We start from the raw sequence: 22122 nt of genomic DNA, 5'->3' as shown, positions 1-22122 counted from the left end.
CTCCCTGCTCCCCTAAGTTCCCTGTGTGGCAGCAGCCCAGCGGGCTATCAATTGCCAGACGGTTCAGTTGTCCCTTTCTCCACTGCCATGTGCTGCTCCTGCCCTCTGCCTTGGAGCCTCCTGCTTGCTGTGCAAGGGGAGGGGGGAAGAGGGGTGCTAATGTCAGGGTGTCCCCCTCCCCCTGCTCCTGGCCCCCACTCCTTTATCCCATCTCCAGAGGGTGGGTGGGGGACGACATGACAGGGCTTAGGATGTAGGGAGCTTGCTGACAGCAGCTGCTGTCTCAATTTGCTGATCTACTTAAAAAGGCAGTGTACTGAGAGTGGGGTTAGCATACTTAAAGGGGCAATGCCCATGTCTCTCTCACACACACGGTGTGTGTCTGTCTCTCTCTGTCATGCTGTCTCCTCTCCCTTCGTTCCTCCTGCCTTGTAGAGTGTGAGGGGCTCAGCCGAGTGCCAATTCATTCTTTAGCAGTAAGGTATTCCCTGGGAAATATCACACCCTCTTCCACCCTCTGACTTCACCACTTCAACCAAGCTTCACAATCATCATTGCTGTGTACAGTATTAAATTTGTTGTTAAAAACTTATACTCTGTGTGTGTGTATGTATGTATAGTGTCTTTTGTCTGGCGAAAAAAATTTCCCTGGAACCTAAACCCCTCCGCCCCCAATTTACATTAATTTTTACGGGGAAATTGGATTTGCTTAACATCATTTTGCTTAAAGTAGCATTTTTCAGGAACATAACTACAATGTTAAGCTGTATACAGTTTGGGCCTACAATCTTGAGGCTGCAGGAACAGGTATTGAACAGACAATGGTCCCCTCCTCAGGGTGTAACTTGAAAAGGCTGTGGTTTTGCATAATTGGAAGTGGGGAAATTTGCATTCAGATTCCCCAGGCAAACCACTTGACGCTGTCCCAAAAGTCCATGCTCATCTGGCACATTGTTCTATATAGTCCTTTGAAGTTCCCCACATGCAATCCCAGCCCACAGTAATTCATAAACCAATACAATGAACACCAAAGATACTTAAATTTATTTCAGTAAGGTCTCCCAAGGATATTGCAGGAAATTACCATATCTGTTACAGATAGCATGACTGATTTATAGAAATGAATCCTTCCTCCTGGAAACTACTGCATTTGGGAGTCTATTTTACAACCCTTACTCATCCATGTAGACCTGTTGAAGCTGATGCAGGATTAAGCCCTTTGTTTTGACTCTCCTAATGGTGTAGGTCTTGAGGCTTCATATTCATGCCATTTCTACAGATGGAGAAGTAGTGCTGAATTAAACACATTGCCACACATTTAAGTGCTGACAGTGTGCAGAGTAGTGTACAAGATACAAATATAAAAACAATCCTTGCCCCAGAGATCTTACAGTCTAAAAGTCCTCTCCATAAGCGTTGTCCTGTCATCGTTTGCTAGCCCTAAATTGTTTCTAAATATGTTAACACAGACCTTTCTTTACCTGTTGGTGGTCATGTTCCCTGAAATATGTTGACACTCTTTTTAAGCCTGTGGGGATATTGTGTGCTGTAAAGCTCACCACAAGTCATGTTAGTTTTCAGATTATTGAGCAGGAAATTTCTCTTGTAGCTTATGTGTTTTACAGAAAACCAAACAAATTGAAATTCTGGTAAACTGCTCTTAATCCTTCATTAGGGTTGAGCTTTATCAGAGTGTTTACATTTCTGTGAGGGAATGCTCCAATGAAGAGGTGTGCTCAGTCCCTCTGCCTGTTTCTCTCCCTGTTCCTTTCTCTCACAACATTTTGTTATTATGATTATTTAGTTATTTACATTGGGGTAGCTCTCAACAGTTTGCTAGGCAAACACATAAGACAGCACTGGTCACAAAGATCTTACCTTCTGAAAGATAAGTGATAGGCAGAGGTGGAGAAAGGGGATAAAGCAGAGTAATGTAGTGGTTGACAAACACACACATTGGAACTACCAATGTATATGTCTGCAATAAACAAAATGACCGCCAGCTGCCCTCTTACTCAACTATTATTAACTAGCTAACATTTTTGTAGGCTTCATGGAAGAAATAGGTCTCTATTATTACACTTACACTACTGTGTCATTGCTAGGTGGATGGGGAAATCTTTTGTTAATTTTTTTTTAATTTATAATTTATCGTGTGTGTGAAATATGCTGATTGACAGCAATAGCGAATGAAATTTTCTCTCCATGACCAGATTGCCATAGCATAGGCACTAGCAGGATGTGTTTCTCCATGTTATGTCTTTGGTTTGATTACATGGACTGTCTCTAGTGATTAGATTCCATGCCCATTCAATCACTGGCCTTTCTGCTGAGGCTGGTAGTCCCAATGTGATGGTTGACTGAAAAATCAGTCTTTCTCTTAGCAGTGTTACTTTGCAAATAATGGGAATAATAATTTATTAGAAGTTGTAAAATAGACAAGATTTCTCCTATGTTTTTATTCTCTTCATTTTTATCATATTTTAATATCTTAATTTTTGGTGAGCCACTTTTGGGCTGCAAGAGATATTGGTGTACTCTACTCAACTGAATCAAAGTCTAAAAATATAGCAGTTAAAACAGTTAAATCATGCTGGGTTTACATCTGGAAAGCATCTTCTGGAACACACATCAGCTCTGCTCTACATTTAGACATTAGAGACCTAGACATAATGTAATAGAAGCATCTGAGCAATTTTTCTGATTTAGCTTTTACACAAGTTAATATCTGTTATTTAAACTGTGTTCCGTCAGTTATTTGCCACTTCATAATTGCATCAGTAATCTTTACTCACGACATTTCGTGTACACTGTGCTTAGTATGAGTTGTGGAATTCTGTTACACGCACTTTCTGTAAATTTTAAGTGAAGAGATAAGGATATCGTTAAAGACTAGGCAAGCGTGACATTTTATTAGTTCTGTTGTAGAGAAGGCAGCTATGTCTTGCACATTCATTGATTCTTGATGTGTAAGTGCCTGTGGATTAGTTGAAGTTAACTCATCCTATGTCTGATAGAAAATGAATTTGATTCTAAACGGAAGGCACTTTGTGATTATATATTACTATCTAGTAGGGAAGAGTACGCTCTAGTTTAACTTATAGAGAATATGCTGGTTGTTTAAAAAATGTCTCTAGAAGACTTAAGATCAGAAGCATTTCTCTCATTTCTAGAACACTGATTTTAAGATAGAGTGACAGACAGCCTGACATCCTCAAAATGTTTGAATATTAACTGAAGAAAATTCATAACTTTTTGTCAATACCTGTAAAGCTAAATTAATTTACAGTGTGACGTTTTGTAATAGCCATTGTCGGTTTGTCTTCCCCGCAATCGTAATCTATGTGACACAACATTTCCAGTTTTGTGCTACTGGAAAACGGAAGGGAGCATCTGTTCAACTTTCCAGGTTAGTTAAAATGCCTTTCACGCTCAGTTTTTGTAACCTTCACACTGTGCAGTGTTCGTTTTATTTCTTGCATGTTGTGTATGTTTAATAGTTTTAACAAGGCAATCGTGAACTTCTTGATAAAAACCAGAGTAGAGCAGTGACAGGGTGTGTAAACGCCATATGGACGAGGAAGGAGTTCCTGTGTGCTAAGGTAGCCCCGCTCCCTCCGTTCCTGCCAATCGTGCATGGTAGGAAGGAGGACTTTAAAAGGGGGAATCTGCAGTCAGCAAAGGGGAAGCCTTAAGAAGGGAGCAGCTTCTGAAGCAGCAGAAGGAATCCCCCACCTCTGAGAGAGAGAGACACCGCCAGCTCTGCAAGGTGTCCATCAGGGCAGGGATAGGCTGTTTTGGCTAGGTGGCTGGAAGCACTCCAGTAAAGCTGCTACACAGGCACTCCTGAAGAAAGGTGGTGCCATTGACCTTTTCTCTTTTTGTTGACCCCGGGAAGGGCTTGGTCTCTGAGTTTGAACAAAAGCTTTTTCCCACCCATAAACAAGGCCTGCAAGGGTGGGGCCCACTGCAAGGACTAGGTGGCTGGGGCCTGAAGTGGGCAGGCTCTGTAGTGGTAACTGGACATGGCAAGGGAACCCAAACCTCTAGAGAGGTGCCCCAGAGAGACACTTTTACAAGTCCCTTTAAAATAGGGACGCTAGTTAAAATGGAAAACATTTTTATATAGCGAAAAAGAAAAGAGATGTCTTTCCTAATGTGAACCTTGATTTCGTGTGAAATGTCAAAGGTAGTAAAATTTGTAGGTTGTTTTCACTCCCCCAGTCCAGTTTTTCTACCTTATGCTGCGTGTAAACTGATCTCTCTTAATTTTGCTAATTGATATCTTATGGTTAAAACGAAAACCTACTGGGCACTAACATATATGGTCTCTTATAAAGAATTTGTCTCACGGAGACGCCTACCCACAACCCACCAGTTCTCGGGTTGTGCTGAGATTCCTACTAGGATGCTGTCTTTGGACCCTGCTTACAGGCTTCGCCTTACCTACTCAACTCAATGGCAATATGAATTTCATTAAATTGAAACCACACTGCTTCTTTTACCCTCACTCATGGCCGTTCAATAAAACAAAGATCTTCCTCTATGGACCACAGAGCTTCCTGAGTGAGTCTTGGGAGTGACAACTATGTTTCACTTCCCCAGCCCCTGGCCTGCCGTGCAAAGCAAGGAGTCTCACCTGCACACATCTCCATAGGCTGTTTGGGGGCCTCTGCCCTTGTGCTGCCTCCTCTGTTGCTTATTGTTCTGAGAAGGGAGGAGGGGAATAAAAATGTGAAAATTATTGACCATGTCACACCTAGGGTTTACCAATCATGAAATTGACTAATCTTGTTAATTTCACTTCGCTGCTATTTAGGAAATCTAAACAGTGGAGGCACTGGGAGCTGTGTGTTGACTCAGAAAGATAGAACTAAGGGTTCGTATTTGGAAGGTTTTCTTCACAAGCATAAAGCTATATGTTTAAAATAAAAACCTAAATTTTGCAGAAATTGAAGACTTAAAGGCTGTAACTTGAAAAAGTTTCCTAGTGCACTGGCCATTAGCAAGTAGATGTCTAAAGCTCTGGTTTTAAACAAACGTGTGTGAGCTAATTCTGGGATTTTTTTGTAATGGCTATTTTATCAAGCTTATTCTGACAGCACTCTGGAGGCTGCTTATATGTTGAACTAGCAGAACAAGAAAACATATCCCATTAACCATTTTCTTTTGGCTGTTGTCCTGTGCAAACCTGGGAGCATGTCTGATGGTTATCAGAATAAGCTGGACACACAACAGTCACGCACTTATACATTCGCAAACCTTCCTGGTACTCCTTCCTCTACCCTGTGGTGTTTTTCTTAGCGTGCCTGTTCATATTTCTGTGTCTGGTAGTAATTTTTGTTTTGTCCTTTAACTAGAAATGAGATTGTTCCATTTTATTAAGTTGTCAGTGCTGATTGTTCTTTTGAGCGTGTATTCATCTTTAATGCTTTTTGTTGCGTAAAGAGAGAAATCCAGGATCTTGAAACAGCATGTTGCCACCAAAGAAAAATCAGCATTGGGTAAAAACTTTAGTCACAGAGATGGCTGAGTAGAATTTTTAACTTATCTCCCTTGTTAAGATATCCTTTGCCATTTGAATACTATTTTTTGTGTTATGGTAGCATCTAGGATGGGGTGGGCAAACTATGGCCCGCAGGCTGGATCCAGCCTATGAGCCATTTTAAGTCAGCCTGGGAGCTCCTGCCAGGGACCAGGGTCGGGGGCCGCACCATGCGGCTCGGCCCTGCTCCGGCTCCTATGCACTCCAATGGCCTCCTCCAGCATTTCAATGGGAGCAGTAGGGGTGGTGCCAATGGACAGGGCAGCGTGCAGAGCCGGCTGGCTGTCCTCCACGTAGGAGCCACAGAAGGGACATGCCACTGCTTCCAGGAGCCGCTTGAGGTAAGCGCTGCTTGGAGCCTGCACCCCTGAGCCTCTCCGCATGCCCCAACCCTCTACCCCAGCCCTGATCCCCCTCCTGCTTTCCAAACCCCTCTATCCCAGCCCAGAGCATCCTCCTGCACCCCAAACCTCTCATCCCCAGCCCCACCCCAGAGCTTGCATCCCCAGTCAGAACCTGCACCCCTTCCCGCACTCCAGCCCTGATCGCCCTCCCCCTCTGAACCCCTCAGTCACAGCCCAGAGCACCCTGCTACACCCTAAACTCCTCATCCCCAGACCCACTCCAGAGCCCTCACCCCCTTCTGCACCCCAACCCCAATTTTGTGAGCATTCATGCCCTGCCATACAATTTCTATTCCCTGATGTTGCTCTTGGGCCAAGAAGTTTGCCCACCCTGATCTAGGAACACACCTCAAGGATCAGGGTCCCATTGTGCTAGTCCCTGTACAGTCAAGTTACAAAAGAGGCAGTCCCTAACTCGGGGAGCTCACAATCCACCTTCAGAAGAAGGATTCCACAGATGGATGAAACTGTAGGGGTGGGTTGAAAGAAGGAGGTAAAAATAAAATAAAAGCTTAGCAGAAAAGCTGAAGTAGCCATTTGTCTAACCAATGCCAGATGGATGTAGTAAAGACCAAGAAGTAGATTTAAGGTGGGACTTAAAAGAAAGGCAGCTTTATGAATTTTTAAGGGGCAGTTTTTCCCATGCTTGGGGGATAATTCGGAGGTGCTTGAGACAGAAGCAGACAAGCAGGTTGGCGTCATTGATGGAGCAAAGGTGAGATTTCACAGCATTTTTAGCTGGTAGATCCAAGTAAAGGATTTATAGGTATGCTGGTATCTGAGGGTTAGATGTGCAGCATAAAAAAATGCACAAATTGTACTAGATACAGATACAGTAACTTCACAGGGAGGAGTCAGAAGATGGCACATAAGCTAAAAAAATAATCAGAACATTCAAAATGAAAATGAGATACATAATAGCAGAGAGATGACAGAGGTACAAAATCACTAAATATCATTAAAGTGAGACATGGGGTGAAAAGAAAAATAATTAAATAGAGAAAATGTGAATGATTTTTTTTCACTTTATCATTTCAAGGTAAGTCTTTCAATAATAAATATTGAAACAAGGTCAATATATCCTAGTACTGTGACAAGCAGCAAAAAGAAACTTGAACCTTACGAAATGCGGAAAGGCATTTAAAAATAACAAACCCAAAGCTCACCAACCCTGGAATTTGATTTAGCAATATGAAGTAAAAGATTTAAATCTGAAGAAATTTTTCATAGCTTGATTTGTGCGATTTCCAAAGAGATTGAGTATTTATACTTTATAATCTGAGTATTAACTTTAGTCTACTAGCAAGAGTAAATATCTCCTTGTCAATATCAAATTGAATGGCAACAAAGAGAAGATTAGTATTGCTAATTTATGGCTAGACACTATATTTATTGATATTATTCAAAATCTTTCAAATTGAGGCATTAGGAAGATACATCTTCATCTAACTGATCTGCTGTGTGAAGAGATGAGTCTTAGTTTTATTGTAAAAATGTATTATTACATCTTTACAGAAGCAACATTTGAATAGAAACAAAATTGAAGCCTTGAAATCAAAGAACACTCTACTTGTAAAAGTACTTAATTTCTTTCTTTTATATCTTGAAATGTCAGGTCTTTTTAATTCAAAACAAAAGTTTTATATATGTATATATAAAATTTGAAATGTGCATAATAGATTTTGCTGAGAAAACTCTTAATGGGAATACAGCAAGGTTCACACTGCAAGGTGATGGATGGGACTCTGGCTCAGGCCCACCCTCCCCTGCATTGTCCTCAGGCCCGGTTATGAGGGCTTACTAGCCCCTGTCAGACAGATTTGTATGTGGATAGAAAGGGAGTTTGGGCTCGAGACTGAGCCGAGGCTTACATTTTAGTGTACACATACTCTTAAAATTGAAAAAAAAAAGTGTCCAAGCAATCTGAAGAGGAATCAGAATCACAGAACCCACCCAGATGGAGGGGAGGACCCCAGCAGATATAGGAAAAACTGTAAAGAAAATACTGCAGGTCTAAAAAGGTGGGGGGAAATTCCTGACCAGGTAGCAGCTTTGTCCACTATCTTCAGAGGTATTAAGGCTAGAATGGGTTAATTTAAGGAAAGATTTACATTAGTGGAGCAGAGGGTAAGTGATCTTTGAGGACTGACAACCAACCAGAATGACTTCAAGGGCTCTCTGTTAAGTAGGTGGTCTAAAAGATAGAATGTATAGATTAACTGTAGAGATGTGTATCAGAGGGGTAGCCGTGTTACTTTGTATCTACAAAAACAACGAGGAGTCCGGTGGCACCTTAAAGACGAACAGATTAATTTGGACATAAGCTTTCGTGGGTAAAAAACGAAAAACGTGGGTTTTTTTACCCACTAAAACTTATGCCCAAATAAATCTGTTAGTCATTAAGGTGTCACCGGACTCCTCGTTGTTTTTGTAGAGGTATGGTTGATTTGGGCTGCTAGTGGGAAAAGGAAACAATATGTTCACATTAATTTTCATGTTACTAAGATCTTTGCACCCAAAGGAAAAGCACATTGGACTTGAGATCATAGAATATCAGGGTTGGAAGGGACCTCAGGAGGTCATCTAGTCCAACCGCCTGCTCAAAGCAGGCCCAATCCCCAATTTTTGCCCCAGATCCCTAATGCCCCCCTCAAGGATTGTACTCTCAACCCTGGGTTTAGCAGGCCAATGCTCAAACCACTGAGCTATCCCGAGACAGAGCATATCCTAGGAAAATTGCTCCAGGGTGAAGGGGTATTTTAGTAGTTTTTTGTAACAAGAGCTCTGAGATAGGCCAGAGTGATGGGTTCAGTACTTGTAAGGACAGCCATGTAATGCACTTCTCTAACGTTGGAGTAGGGAAACCTCATAGAAGAATACAGTTGTTATGAAGAATCGGGAAGAAAAAAGCACAATGGCACTATCCAGCTAAACTGAGCACACTATCCAAAAGGAAAATTTGGATTCCTTAACATACCGCAAGCGGCAGTGGAAGCCAGTTCCTGGATTCTCTTGTATATCCCGAACCGCATGAGATACAATCTGTTCTGTGATAGGATGAGAGGGAGAAAAAGGATACAGCTGATAAATGTAACAGGTACTGTGAGCAGATTATTTGCTAGAGAAAAGTAGTAACAGTTCCTGCTGATGGGGTTAGTCTAAAGACAGGAACAAGAGAAAATTTGAATGGTAGAGAAATGAAATCACATTGGTGAATTCTAGATAAAATCTCATGATACAATTATATTTATTATTTATAATGGAAAGGCTTTGTGTATCCTATGCTTGAGGTTTTAGAGGATGTGAAAGATTGTCAGCTCTGGCTAGCCAGCTAAACCTAATCTTCAATATGCAGTGTTGTTATAACCATCAGGATATTGGAGAGACAGGATGGGTGAGACAATATCTTTTGTTGGACAAATGTCTGTTGGTGAGAGAGACAATCTTTTGAGCATATACAGAGCTCTTCTTTAGGTCTGGGAAACTTGCTTAGGGCAAGTCTCGACTACAAAATTAAGTCGACATAAGTTATGACAACGTACAGCCACCACAGTAATTAAATCAGATTTGCATGTCTGCACTTTTGTTGACAGTGCGTGTCCTCACCGTGAGTGCTTTCACCCATTTAACTGTCATTTGGGGGGGGCCCGCACTGACAGCCTCCTGAGGCAGTGGGGCTCTGGCTGTCCCTCTGTGGGGGGTTATTAGGGTTGCCAATTTTAGTTGGATGTATTGCTGGGGGTTTCATCACATGACATAATCTTTAATTAAAGATTATTCTTTAATTCCTGAAGACTCCAGGACAGTTTTTGAGGGCTAGCGATCCTAAGGTTGTTAGTCGGTTATAGATTGTTGTAATAAGCCATAAATTCAGTGTCTCTAATCAGTCCATGATTTTTAGTGTCAGGCAAAGTTATGACGCGAAAAATCATGGATTGAATAGAGACACTGGATTTATGGCTTATTACAACAATTTATAACCCACTAACTACCTCCCTCCTTTGCTTCCTTCCCTCCCTGTGACTGGAGGGGTGTTAACGGGCCACTTCACCTTGAATTTCCCTTGAAATATGTGTTAACTGCTTATGCTAAACAATTTGTTCCACCTTATATTTAGCTGTGACACCCTGAGGCCTGCTCTACCCTACTGGAGCTCAAACTTTTTCAGTCAGACCTCCCCCTCCCAGTAATGGAATCTGTCTACACACTCCTCTATTACTGCACAGCCAAGGCTTCCTCAGCAGCAGAGCTAGGGCTGAAGGCAGAGCTGGGGGTGGAGCTGGGCTGGAGGTGCAGCAGGGGAAGGAGTGGACCTGTGGTTGGGGTCGGAGCTGGGCTGGAGGGGGGCAGAGGGAGAGTGAGGGCAGAGCTTGGCCTGGAGGCAGAGCGGGACTGGGGGATGAATAAAGTTGAAAGCGGAGCAATTTACATGAACCTAACTCTGTAAGGATCTACACTACAATGTTGCTCCCGCCAATGTGAGTCACCCACTGCACTGAACTAATAACTCTACCTCAGCCTGGAGCCCTGTCACTCGGGCTGAGAGCCCAGAGCCTCGCCACCCAGTGCTGACAGCTGGGGCTCCAGGCTGTCAGCCACGGGCAGTGGGTCTCTGGACTGTCAGTGCTCCACAATGACCCACACTGTCCATTAAATCAGTGGTAGCACCCCACCGACAGAAGGAGCATAGTGTGGCTATGAAAAATCAATGTTATTACTGTGGTGGCTGTACGTCGACGTAAATTAAATCAGCTTAATGTTGTAGTGTAGACTTGCCCTGAGTAAGTTTCCCAGACCTGAAGAAGAGCTCTGTGTAAACTCAAAAGCTTGTCTCTTTCACTAACAGAAGTTGGTCCAATAAAATATATTACCTCACCCACCTTTTCTCTCTGATCTTCAGTAATAGAGATTGGCATTCCAAGGACAAAAGAGTTTTCTCAGTTATATAAAATGTGTTAACTTTTAAACATAAGCACACTTTAAGAAATATATTAAAGGTTATGTAGACCACTAATCATAGTAAACTGAATCTTCAAAGAATGATGCAACTTTTAGAAAATGAAAATCTAGAGGCAAAAGATACCTAGATGTCAGAGATAATGAGTGGCTCTTAAATAGGGCAGGGGTGAGAGGGGGAGACAGAAATGATGTGGGAACAAGATAATTCTGAATTGTTTTCCTGTAATACAAAAATGTTTAATAATCTACTAACAAAATTCTAAACTATTTGGAGTGTAAGTATTGCTTTCCTGCAAGACGTACATGCAGAAGGAATATCTAGATCTCAGAGGATGGCTAAAAAAGTGGCTTACAAAGTTTAGTCTTTAAAAAATGAACAATGGGCGTGCATTGGTGTTGCACACTGAGGGACAAGCAGTGCATCCTAGTGGTTGGAACAGGAATATTGCCTAGTGGTCTGAGAAGAATCAGAGGGTAGAACCAGAGGAGGGGTCAAGGAACAAGCCAATGGTTGGAGCCAGGAGTTCAGAGGAAGGTAGGGACTAGGTTTGGAGCAGGAGCAGGCATTGTTTGGAGCAAGGGCTGGTATAGGAAGCATGTCTGGCATAAGCATGGAACACATTGAACAGCCACTGTGCTGCTGTTGCGACAAGCCTTAAGTGGTGATTTGTTGACCCTTCTGTCCACAGTCACTTAGTGAGGGCTTATTGGGCCCAGCTAGTTGCTGGGCAACTGAGACAAGTCAATTGAGTTCTTGACAATGGGTGGAGAAAGAAGTGAAATGATTTTTTTTAATATAATTAAAATGGGATTTTTGCTCCTAGAGGAACAGGGGTGGCTTTAGATAAAGAAGGGAGGCATAATGGTGTGAGGCCTATTGCATGAACAGAAAGGAACTCTTATATGCCCCCAATGTACAAATAACTTGCATAAATGGATGAATTCATCTTAATTGCTTGAGTACTGCAAGAAAGTTTCACTTAAGATTTGAAAGTAACACTTCAGTGTTTATATCCATAACTTCCAATGCCTTTCACAAGGCTTAAAAATCAAATTGGATTAAAGTCTGGGAATTGAAAAATGGAATAAAGTTTGGTACAGACTTAAGTTTCTAAATGTGATTCTTGAGTATAATTTGGCCTATTTAATGTGCTCAGAATTGTTTAGATGTTAGTAAAACCGCCCAATACTAAGTTTAACTTTAGCCATCCATCAAATGTTGATTCTTTCTTGCTGAGCCAGGCATTCTAGTTTAAAGTCTGACTGTCCCCAGTACTTTGTGGAGAAGCAATCGTTCTTACACAAAAATATAAGTGGCAACAATTGAAATAGAACATAACTTTATTGAGATTAAAATCTGTATCCTTGCCAGTTAACATCAAGTGCTACAGTACGTAAAAAGGTAATTGATATTTTTTACATTGTTCATACAACTTGCTTTCCCTCTGATGATGCAAAACTCCAGAGGGAGCGTTAGCTGATCGATGGACCCTGTCTCTTCAACTTGTACATGTGAGAAGATATTTGCTACAAAATATATGATGTACTGACTTCTCACAAAGTGTGGAGTATAATGGGAATTGCTTCGAACCTCCTCAAACTGATGAGTAGTGACTCGCTCCCAATGCATCATCTCTCCCCCAAAGTGGATGGCATTACTATGAGACAAGCAATGGTGAGGGTGGTGGGGGACCCTCTGTAGCCATTCTTGCCATCATAATTGCATCTTGATCAAATCAGTTTTTCCATCTGTTGAATCCACAGCCCTTATCTTTCAGTGAGCCTTGGGTACACACATGTCCTTCCCTATTGTGGCCTGTTCAGAGTTCATAGCAGAATTAGGATCTGAATTTGTATACTTCACAGATGTGATTTTTTTTTTCCTTTTAGATTCAATACAAGAAAAAAATTATTAAACTTTTAAAAATATTTGTCATATATGTTGTGGTTTTGTCCCTATCATTTTTATTGGTATGCTATTGATTTCCTGTTCTGTTAGGTTGATTGATGTTTCAATCAAATGAAGAAAATAATCTAACTGTAGTTCTTATTAGTATTGTATTAATTTGAAGATAGTAACAGTGTAACTTTTCAGTTCAGACACTTATATGTGCAGGCATATATAGCTCTTCAGCATTATACCTTCTAATGTGAAGACTAGCAGTGAGAAGGATTCAGGAAACTCTGTCAAGTGCTTTGCCTCTCCCTCACTATTTGTCACTGAATAAACAAGGAAAGGAAGGAAGGAATAAACAAGGGGAAATAGGTTACTTTTTATAATGAATCAACCGTTCCCAGTCTCTATTCAAGCCTAAGTTAATTGTATCCAATTTGCAAATTAATTCCAATTCAGCAGTCTCTCGTTGGAGTCTGTTTTCGAAGTTTTTTTGTTGAAGGATAGTCACTCTGAGATCAGAAATTGAGTGACCAGAGAGATTGAAGTGTTCTCTGACTGGTTTATGAATGTTATAATTCTTGACATCTGATTTGTGTCCATTTAGTCTTTTACATAGAGACTGTCCAGTTTGACCAATGTACATGGCAGAGGGGCATTGCTGGTACATGATGGCATATATCACATTGGTAGATGTGCAGGTGAACGAGCCTCTGATAGTGTGGCTGATGTTATTAGGCCCTGTGATGGTGTCCCCTGAATAGATATGTGGGCACAGTTGGCAACGGGCTTTGTTGCAAGGATAGGTTCCTGGGTTACTGGTTCTGTTGTGTGGTATGTGGTTGCTGGTGAGTATTCGCTTCAGGTTGGGGGGCTGTCTGTAGGCAAGGACTGGCCTGTCTCCCAAGATTTGTGAGAGTGTTGGGTCATCCTTCAGGATAGGTTGTAGATCCTTGATAATGCGTTGGAGAGGTTTTAGTTGGGGGCTGAAGGTGATGGCTAGTGGTGTTCTGTTATTTTCTTTGTTAGGCCTTTTTGCGAATACAGACTAACACGGCTGTTACTCTGAAACCTGTGATAAAGTATATGAACTAATGAACAATCTGAGAAGGTAGATCAGGAGCTCCTGTTGTCTGCATCTCATAACATAAGAACAATGTGCCATTCAATAAAACTGAAATATGGAAAATTCAAAACTAATAAACCCACATTTAGATCGTGGAACTCTTTGCTACCAGATGTAACTGCGCCCAAGATTTTAGCAAGATTCAAAGAGAAAATGGACATTTGTATGGATAGTAAGAATAGAATTATTAACTATTATAACAAACACTTTGGAAGGGATATTAAACCTCAGGCATCAAGCTTTAAAACAATCCCCAACTATTATCATAAAGCATTCCATAAAACACAGATTATTCCACGACATCATACCTGCACCATCCCAATTATGCATCTGGGGTGAAATGTTGGCTCCCATTGACTTCATTGGAGAAAGGATTTTTCCACGTGGCGCTGGCCACTGTCAGAGACAGAATACTGAATTGGACAGAACACAGGTCTGATCCAATATGCAATTCGCAAGCGGCCTTCATTTCACTGTAAGTTATTTAATATAAGTTAAAGGTAAATGATAAAATAAAAACATTGTATTGTTGTGATATAAATAGTTGGATTTAGTTGGTGAATAGATTACCTTTCATGTAAAGAGGAGGAAGGTTTCTCAAACCAAAATGGCAGTTAAGAAGAGTTAGCTTTATTGTTGTATTTGAAGGCTCTGATAAACTAACGTTATATTTAATGGGATTAAAATGGCCTGAGCCATCCAATAGCTCTCTTAGTGATTTTTTTGTTTTTTTACTTGCAGCAATTAAAGCTCAACCAGAATATCTACTTTTCTTGCATTATTTCAGTTCATATTACTGAATGGGGGGTGATTTAAAAATAAATTGATTTGGTGTTTTATGGAGTCAGTACGTTATATATCAACTTACCTACACACACGGATTATCTGTTTAGCTTAACAAAGAAAAGGCTAGGTCTGTAAATACCTACATGCGGAACAAATATTTCAGTCTAGCCGAGAAAGTCTGACACAATCCAGTGGCTGGAAGTTGAGCTAGACAAATTCAGACTGGAAATAAGGTGTAAATTTTTTAACAGTGAGAGTAATTAACCACTGGAACAGTTTGCCAAGGGCTTTGGTGGATTCTCCATCACTGACAATAGTAGATCAGTATTAAGGTTTTTTTCCTAAAAGTTATGCTCCAGGAATTGTTTTGGGGAAGTTCTGTGGCCTGTGCAATAGAGGAGGTAGGAGTACATGATCACAGTGGACCCTTCTGGCCTTTAAAATTATGACAGTCTTTGTCCTTGACAGGAAAAGAATCAAGCCTCAGTTCTTCTGAGTGTTTTTGAATCCCCAAGTAGGCAATTGGTGATGTTCTTGTATCCTCTACTTTAATAAGGGACCTGATTTTCAGTGTGGCAGATGCTGCATCTATGAAGTGTAATTGATTGGTTAGGTCCTGGACATAGCATAAGTATTATATACCTGGTTTATTCTTGCCTCCTTTTCTTTCTAGGGTCCTATAAACATAGTAAAATGTGAGAGGAAAAGTACTGGAATCTGTCATACAGTCTGTTCCCATCCCCAAATGTATTCAATTCTAAGGTTGTGGTACAAAGTGACAAAACCAAGCCAATTCAGAGTTAAAAGCAAACTGCCCTCATTTTACTCAGTGAAGCACTTTCAAAAGTTCGTAGGAAAATCAGATTCATGCCACACAAACTTCAAAATTACTTTTTAATTAATATTGATATGTCTGATCTTCCTTTTGGTAACTACCAAATGCTGTAAAGTAACAATGCGTTGGAATTTCATTTCTGAATTGGTCAGATTGCTGCTGCTATTCATTAAGTATTCACCACCAGGCTTGTTTGCGATTATATGCAGGAATAACTAATAGTCAGTATTGTAGAAGGAGGAAGAAGCAACAGTGCAGTCAGAAGAACTTTATTGTAAAGTATTAAAATAAAATGTTTCTTGTTTTAAAGAGTAAGTAATTAATATGAATGATTTGTTTGCTCTTAGGAATTCTTCAATGGGTGAAGCTGATAGACAACTTTGATGGCGAGTATGACTATATCACCAATGAGGGAACAGTGTTCACTTTCAAGACAAATCGCCATGCTCCAAATTATCGATTAATCAATATTGACTTCAGTGATTCAGATGAATCCAAATGGAAAGTGCTTGTCCCTGAGCATCAGAGAGACGTTCTAGGTAAGACTATAAACCAAGTGAAAGATGTCCTGTTTTGTTTTTTTCCAAGTGAAGTCAGTCTGCTAGTTATTGAAAAGGGCTGGTCTCTTAGACCCCCCCCCTTTGTTTTTTTTTTCCTATTTACATTTGTAGGGATTCTTTTGAGTTGAAAGATAACTTTGGTTACGGCACCAGACTGAGACTTGAGAGATCTAGATGCAGTTCCTACACTTGTCACAGACTTCCTGTGTGACCTTGCTCAAATTGCTTGTCTCTTTGTGCCTCACTTCCTCATTTATAAAATGAGGCTAATACTATCCCCATTTCATGGGACTTCGTGGAGATTGATTTAACATTTGTCAGGCACTCAGATATGTTAACTGGGGCCCTGTAAGCAGACAAAAATAAGAGCTAGACTAGCAGTGGTACAGTACACTACAAACCAGGGGATCAGATTTTGAGAGTCCGGTTTGATCTGACATTCTTGAGATGACAGGAATTGGGAGTGCTGAGAGGCAAGGCAAGATTTGATGGCATGAAAGAGGTGGGTAGAGTATTTGATTTTTTTGAATTTTGTTTCTTAAGGAAAAGTCAAAGCAGGACCTTATTATAATTAACTGAAAGTCATAAAGATGCAATACAATAAATTCCTGAACTTTGCACTAACTCAGGAGTTTTTTTTAAAAATGCACTCATTTGGGGGAATTCTTAGTGTTTATGTGACTGAATTAATTGTAGAAAAGCCTATCCTGATGCATCTTTGTCCCAGTGTTTCAAAGATGCATTTAATACATTTAGGTGCTCCATGCTCCCTGCAGTACATTGTGTAATTATACCTGACTAGCATAATAATGGCTGTTTGAAAACTACACATTTGTTTACCAGTTTTTTTGTTCAAATCCCCTCACTGATTCTGTGCAGATTTTCCTGTGCATAGCTTTTTACATTGGTGATGAAATCATAGAGTCCTGTATACTCACAAAGTGACTGCTGTATCCCAGCTAACACAGCCTCTGCTCTCTTTTCTTCCAAATCACTGTTAGATCACTTCTTCCATGACACCCAGAAGCTGTGAGTTCATGAGAATAATTTTTTAAGAACTCTGTGGATGATTCCCTCCTTTGGATTTCCCAGTGTATCCAGCAGTCTCTGTGCCTAGCTCTACCCTGGCTTCTGTGTGCCACAAAAGATGCTGTAAAGCTGCTTTAAATTGGCAGCTGAGAAATTCTCCAGCATGAGGAATCCTTAACTGGCATAGAACCACCTTAGCCAGCTCTACACCACCATTTTCTATCTCTATCCCTGGTACAGGGATTATTTGGGGGGGGGGGGGGGGGGGAGGGGAATGGAGCATGACTGGACTATGCTATTCCAAGTTATGCTCAAAGTCAAATTTGGCTGTCACAAGGTTTTAGGGTTGCAAAGGTGGCAAACACAGCTTGGTCATACTCGAATATTGAGACCTCTAGGTCTCTATTTTAGATTGTAAGTGCTCTGATGCAGGGACCTCCTTCATCTTTTACTTGTGCAGGGTGGAGTACATTGTCAGTGCTATATGTGTGATAAATAATAGAAATGACACATTATCTTCCGTTCTGGTCATCTGCTAACTGTTCATCAATCTCTGAAGTTATATTTAAGTCATAGGTAACAGCAATGTAAAATATGGGTTTGAGTTAAATATATAGCTAAAAGTCTGAAGGTGCCAAAATGCTATGGATCTTGGCATTAATAAATTTTGTTACTACTTTTCTGAAATGAAAATCCTGTGCTCTACCTTGATTTTTAATTTTAGCACATGAGGGGTTATTTCTCAGCAGATTTCTGCTTCAGCTTTTCCATTCTATAGGCAAAGTCAAATTGAGTATGTGTGTATAGTCATATAATAATTTTTTTTAATGCATCAAAAACCTCTTTAAGGGATTATATTTGGCAACCTTGACTATTCAAATGGAACTAGGACTTCATTTAGATAACCAAAAGTTCAGGTAAAAGGGAGTACTGAGGGCAGTGCCATTAGAGACTGAAAAATTGCTCAAACACTTCAACCCAAACATCGGTGGACATATTTTGACCTGCATTGAACTGAAAGTTTTGGGTGAGTGTGGGCTGGATAATCAAAATTTCACTACATACAGAGCAGCAATACACAAAATATACAATGTCCAGATCGGAGCTCCAGTAAATATTTTCAATTCCCCTGGAGTTTTTCCTAGCATGTTGGGAGTGTAGGAGGCTCCAGGAAATACTCTGAGAATTTAATCTCTGCATGTACTCTATCTATATTTAGCTTTATAGAGATAGCTATGTAAAGTAATTGTTACAATGGGTGAGTGGCTTCATGAGATAATGGGAATTAAATATATATTAAAGCAAACGCTAAAATGAAATAATCTAAAACAGTTTGATTATATATGATGGCACCTGTAAATTAAAGGGCTGTATTCCTCTGTGCAAAAGGAACCATGAGTGCTTGTAACAATTTTGAGACATAGCTCTGAATAAAAGAAAATAACACTAGATTGCAGCTGATGAAACTATAATCCTTCATTCCTAAAGAGCAAGATATTGTAGTGAAGAAAGACCAGCTTGCCATTATGTCATATTGCTTTAATCCTTCCAAGATTTGGTTTGGAAAGACACAATTGTAGCAGAAGGCAGTTAATAATTTATTGCCGTGAAAGCCTTAGAGTCAAGTGAATTTGATACAAAGATGACATGGTAATGAAACACCTCCTACAAAAGCTATGAATATAAGAATTCAAAGGTTAAATGAGTATTTGCTGCTTAGAGAGACAAGCTGGGTGAGGCAATATCTTTTATTGGGCCAACTTCTGTTGGTGAGAGAGACGAGCTTTCGAGACACACACAGCTCTTCTTCTGGTCTGGGAAAGGGCCACAGCAAAATCAAGCTGACCAGATTATTTAGCATAAGTAGTTAGCACATATTGTAAAAAGAAAAGGAGTACTTATGGCACCTTGGAGAGTAACCAGTTTATTTGAGCATAAGCTTTCATGAGCTATAGCTCACTTCATTAGATGCGTATAGCTATAGCTCACAAAAGCTTATGCTTAAATAAATTGGTTAGTCTCTAAGGTGCCACAAGTCCTCCTTTTCTTTTTGCAAATACAGACTAACAGGGCTGCTACTCTGAAACCTGTCACTTATTGTAAGGGACCATTCAAGGTAGAGTGGCCTGTTAACACCTCTGCAGCCTTAGAACATAAAGAGGGGTTTAGTGGGTTACAGATTGTTGTAATAAGCGATAAATCCAGTGTCTCTGTTCAGTCCATGAATTTTAGTGTCTAGAAGAGTAATGAATTTAATTTACCAGGCTTGTCTTTTGAGAGTGTTGTGCAGGTTTCCTTTGAGGATGAGGGTTGATAGGTCAGATGTAGTGTGACCGCTTAGTGAAAAGTAATAGGTAATAGGGTGTTTCTGTCTTTTTTCATTTTCCTGCGTGAGTTCATTCAAGAGCATAAGTATTGCCTAGTTTCACCCATGTAGTTGTTATTGGGGCATTTAGTGCACTGGATGAGGTACACCACATATTATAGTAGGCAAATGTAGGATCCATGGATCTTGAAAGGTGTGTTGTGGGGCTGGGGGGATGGCTGATCATTGTGGCAGTGAAGATATGTGGTTTTGCATTTGTTGTTCTGTCAGGGTGCTGCTTTGGGTTGGTTTGTCCAGACTCCTGGTCTGTGGGGAGCTTGCTTCCGATTATGAGCTTTGAGAATTTGTGGGGGGTCTGCTTGTCCAATTGGTTGTATATAATAGTGATTATGTACCCAGATATAATTAACAGTATTGGAAATCACTTCTCAAACATTTTGGCAACTGATGCTCAAAGTCACAAATGTTTTTCTTGCTTAGAATGGAATATGGAAATCTGTAACTCAACATTCTGCTACCTTTTCATGATCTACTTGTTAGCCGTATCTTCTCCTTTTCTGGATATGAACATAGTCTGAATTTGGTAAAAACAACTATCACATTATAATGGAAATAGATTTTGTGAGTCAGGATTAATAAATATGAAACTCTGCCAGTGTCCTCCAGTAGCAAAAATTTTCCACAGAGTAAAGGGTAATACATCATACTGCATTTGTAGTGCAGCTAACAGCCTAACAAAAAATACACATACCAAGAGATGAGAGAATTTAATTTGGCTTCACTGACCCAGTCCCCCAGGTACAGTTGGCTGTGGGCTTTAACTTGTGTTTGAGAACCCAGTCCTGCATTACAAGTTCCATGAAACTTTGAAAAAACAAATGTATTACAATAATATGGGGTTGTAAATATGACAGATGTTTAAAAGCACAGAGCATAAAGAATTATTCATCTGCATTCTTATTTTGAATCAGTCTCTCCCAAACAGTAAGCAGTGTCAAGGTTTACTTAATTCTCAGTAGGCACTTCACACAAAGTAAAGATAAATTTAGAACTCTAATCAGTGAATGAAGGGGAAAAAAACAAATGACAACTATTTAAAATGAAAATAGTTAAGTAAGGGCCTCAGGACATCTGCATTTGCCATGAGATGCATTCCCACCCAGGCCCCCCCAACTGGAAAGCATTTGTATTGTATTACATTTAATTCTCAGAGAGTCTAAACCTTGGCAAATGTTTGTGAATTAATTAATATTAAAGTGCAAGTTTAAAAGCCAACAAAGGCAGTATTGAGTGTGCCGAGGTCATTCATCAGAGGGATCTCGGAGCAATGTAAGAACTTGCATACCACAGAGCTTGTTTAAGCACAGCAAGGTGAGATCAGTATGAAGTTTAGATTATTTCCCTCAGGATGGCTGGTAACTGGATTCCTAAGGCCACTCCCCCTTCCCCACCTCTTCCCCCAAGGCCCCATCCTTGTGCTGCCTCTCCCCCCAAGGCCATAGATCCTTCAGTTTGCTGTCTTTTATATTTTGGGGATAAGGAGTTAGTGTTCTCTTGCCACCAGTGTAGCCACCTCCAAAAGTATTTTTTTTAATGCATATATTCAAATATATTGTGATAGCTCCCAAAGGCCCTACCCAGGATCATGACCCCATTATGATAGGAGCTGTAAGAACAGATAGGAAGATTGAATATGCCGTTGAAGCAGGTTATGCTAGATTTTTACTGCTGGGGACTGGCAATGGTATAGTGAGACATAGGGGGGAAGGTAAAAATATGAATTTTCACTGGTTGAAATTAATTTTTTTCTTCTCTAGACACTACATATCACTAATTTCCCCCCTGCATGCTTGACTGAGGGAGTTTCAAGCTATCCTTTTGACAAAGTATTGTTCATTTTCCTAGGGCAATTATATTGATCTTTGTCAAAATCCTGTTGAATTTAGCTGTGCTTATAGGGCCTCCCTGCACCTGGCATACAGGGGATTGTTGGAGGAAAGGGTCACGCTGCTTAGGCCTTCAGCATTTCACCAGCAGCGAAGGAAAGAAGAGTAGACAATAAAGCCACAGAATGTATTTCAACCCTTAGTCCAGAGCACAAGATGTGAAATGGCTTCACTCCCCCTCTGGAATGTGTGGAGGAGGATTCCTCCCTTTTGGAGCTCACCTGGGGCCCAATTACTTGCCCCTAAGCAAAGGCTGTAAGAAGCAGATTTTAGTAAACTTCAAAAGCAGTTATACATTGCAACTCAAAAGAGAGGATGGAGTTACTTTAAAAACAGTTTCATAGGGCTCCATGTTTTATATGCCAGTGACACTGAATCAGATGTGCTCCTTTACAGGTGAAACAATGGTGGTTGATTTATTGTTTTGTTTCTCCCTCCTCCCCTTTACTGATGGCCTTGCAGAAATTCACCATGCACTGTGAGAGTAAAGCAAGATTCATTCCGTCATGTACATCTTCACTATAAATAAAGGTTCTGCAGGCCAGATTAGGCCCTCAGTTACATCTATGATACTGCTGGCTTCAGGTGTCGGGTTGCCACCCATCTGTGTTTTAAACCAGACAGTCCATTTTTTGGCTTCTATGTCCGGGTACCATTTAGGATTGCCAGGTGCCTGGTTTTCCATGGGAAAGTCCTAGCAACCCTAAATGGC

General features: G+C 40.6%; 1 protein-coding gene across 4 annotated transcripts in view; it reads left to right on the top strand.

Annotated features, from left to right (window-relative positions):
* PREP (prolyl endopeptidase) overlaps positions 1 to 22122 on the top strand; it is a 177206-nt gene that overhangs the window by 76705 nt on the left and 78379 nt on the right. For all 4 annotated transcript variants that reach the window (XM_073336887.2, XM_073336888.2, XM_073336890.2 and 1 more), the window contains exon 8: positions 15897 to 16088. In XM_073336887.2, coding sequence (XP_073192988.1) covers positions 15897 to 16088 — 192 coding nt within the window. The remainder of the gene's footprint in view (positions 1 to 15896; positions 16089 to 22122) is intronic.

This window comes from Lepidochelys kempii, chromosome 3, assembly GCF_965140285.1.
Source record: "Lepidochelys kempii isolate rLepKem1 chromosome 3, rLepKem1.hap1, whole genome shotgun sequence".
Lineage (NCBI taxonomy): Eukaryota > Metazoa > Chordata > Testudines > Cheloniidae > Lepidochelys > Lepidochelys kempii.
Note: the sequence above shows the minus strand (reverse complement) of the source record. Positions and strands in the feature narration are given on the sequence as shown.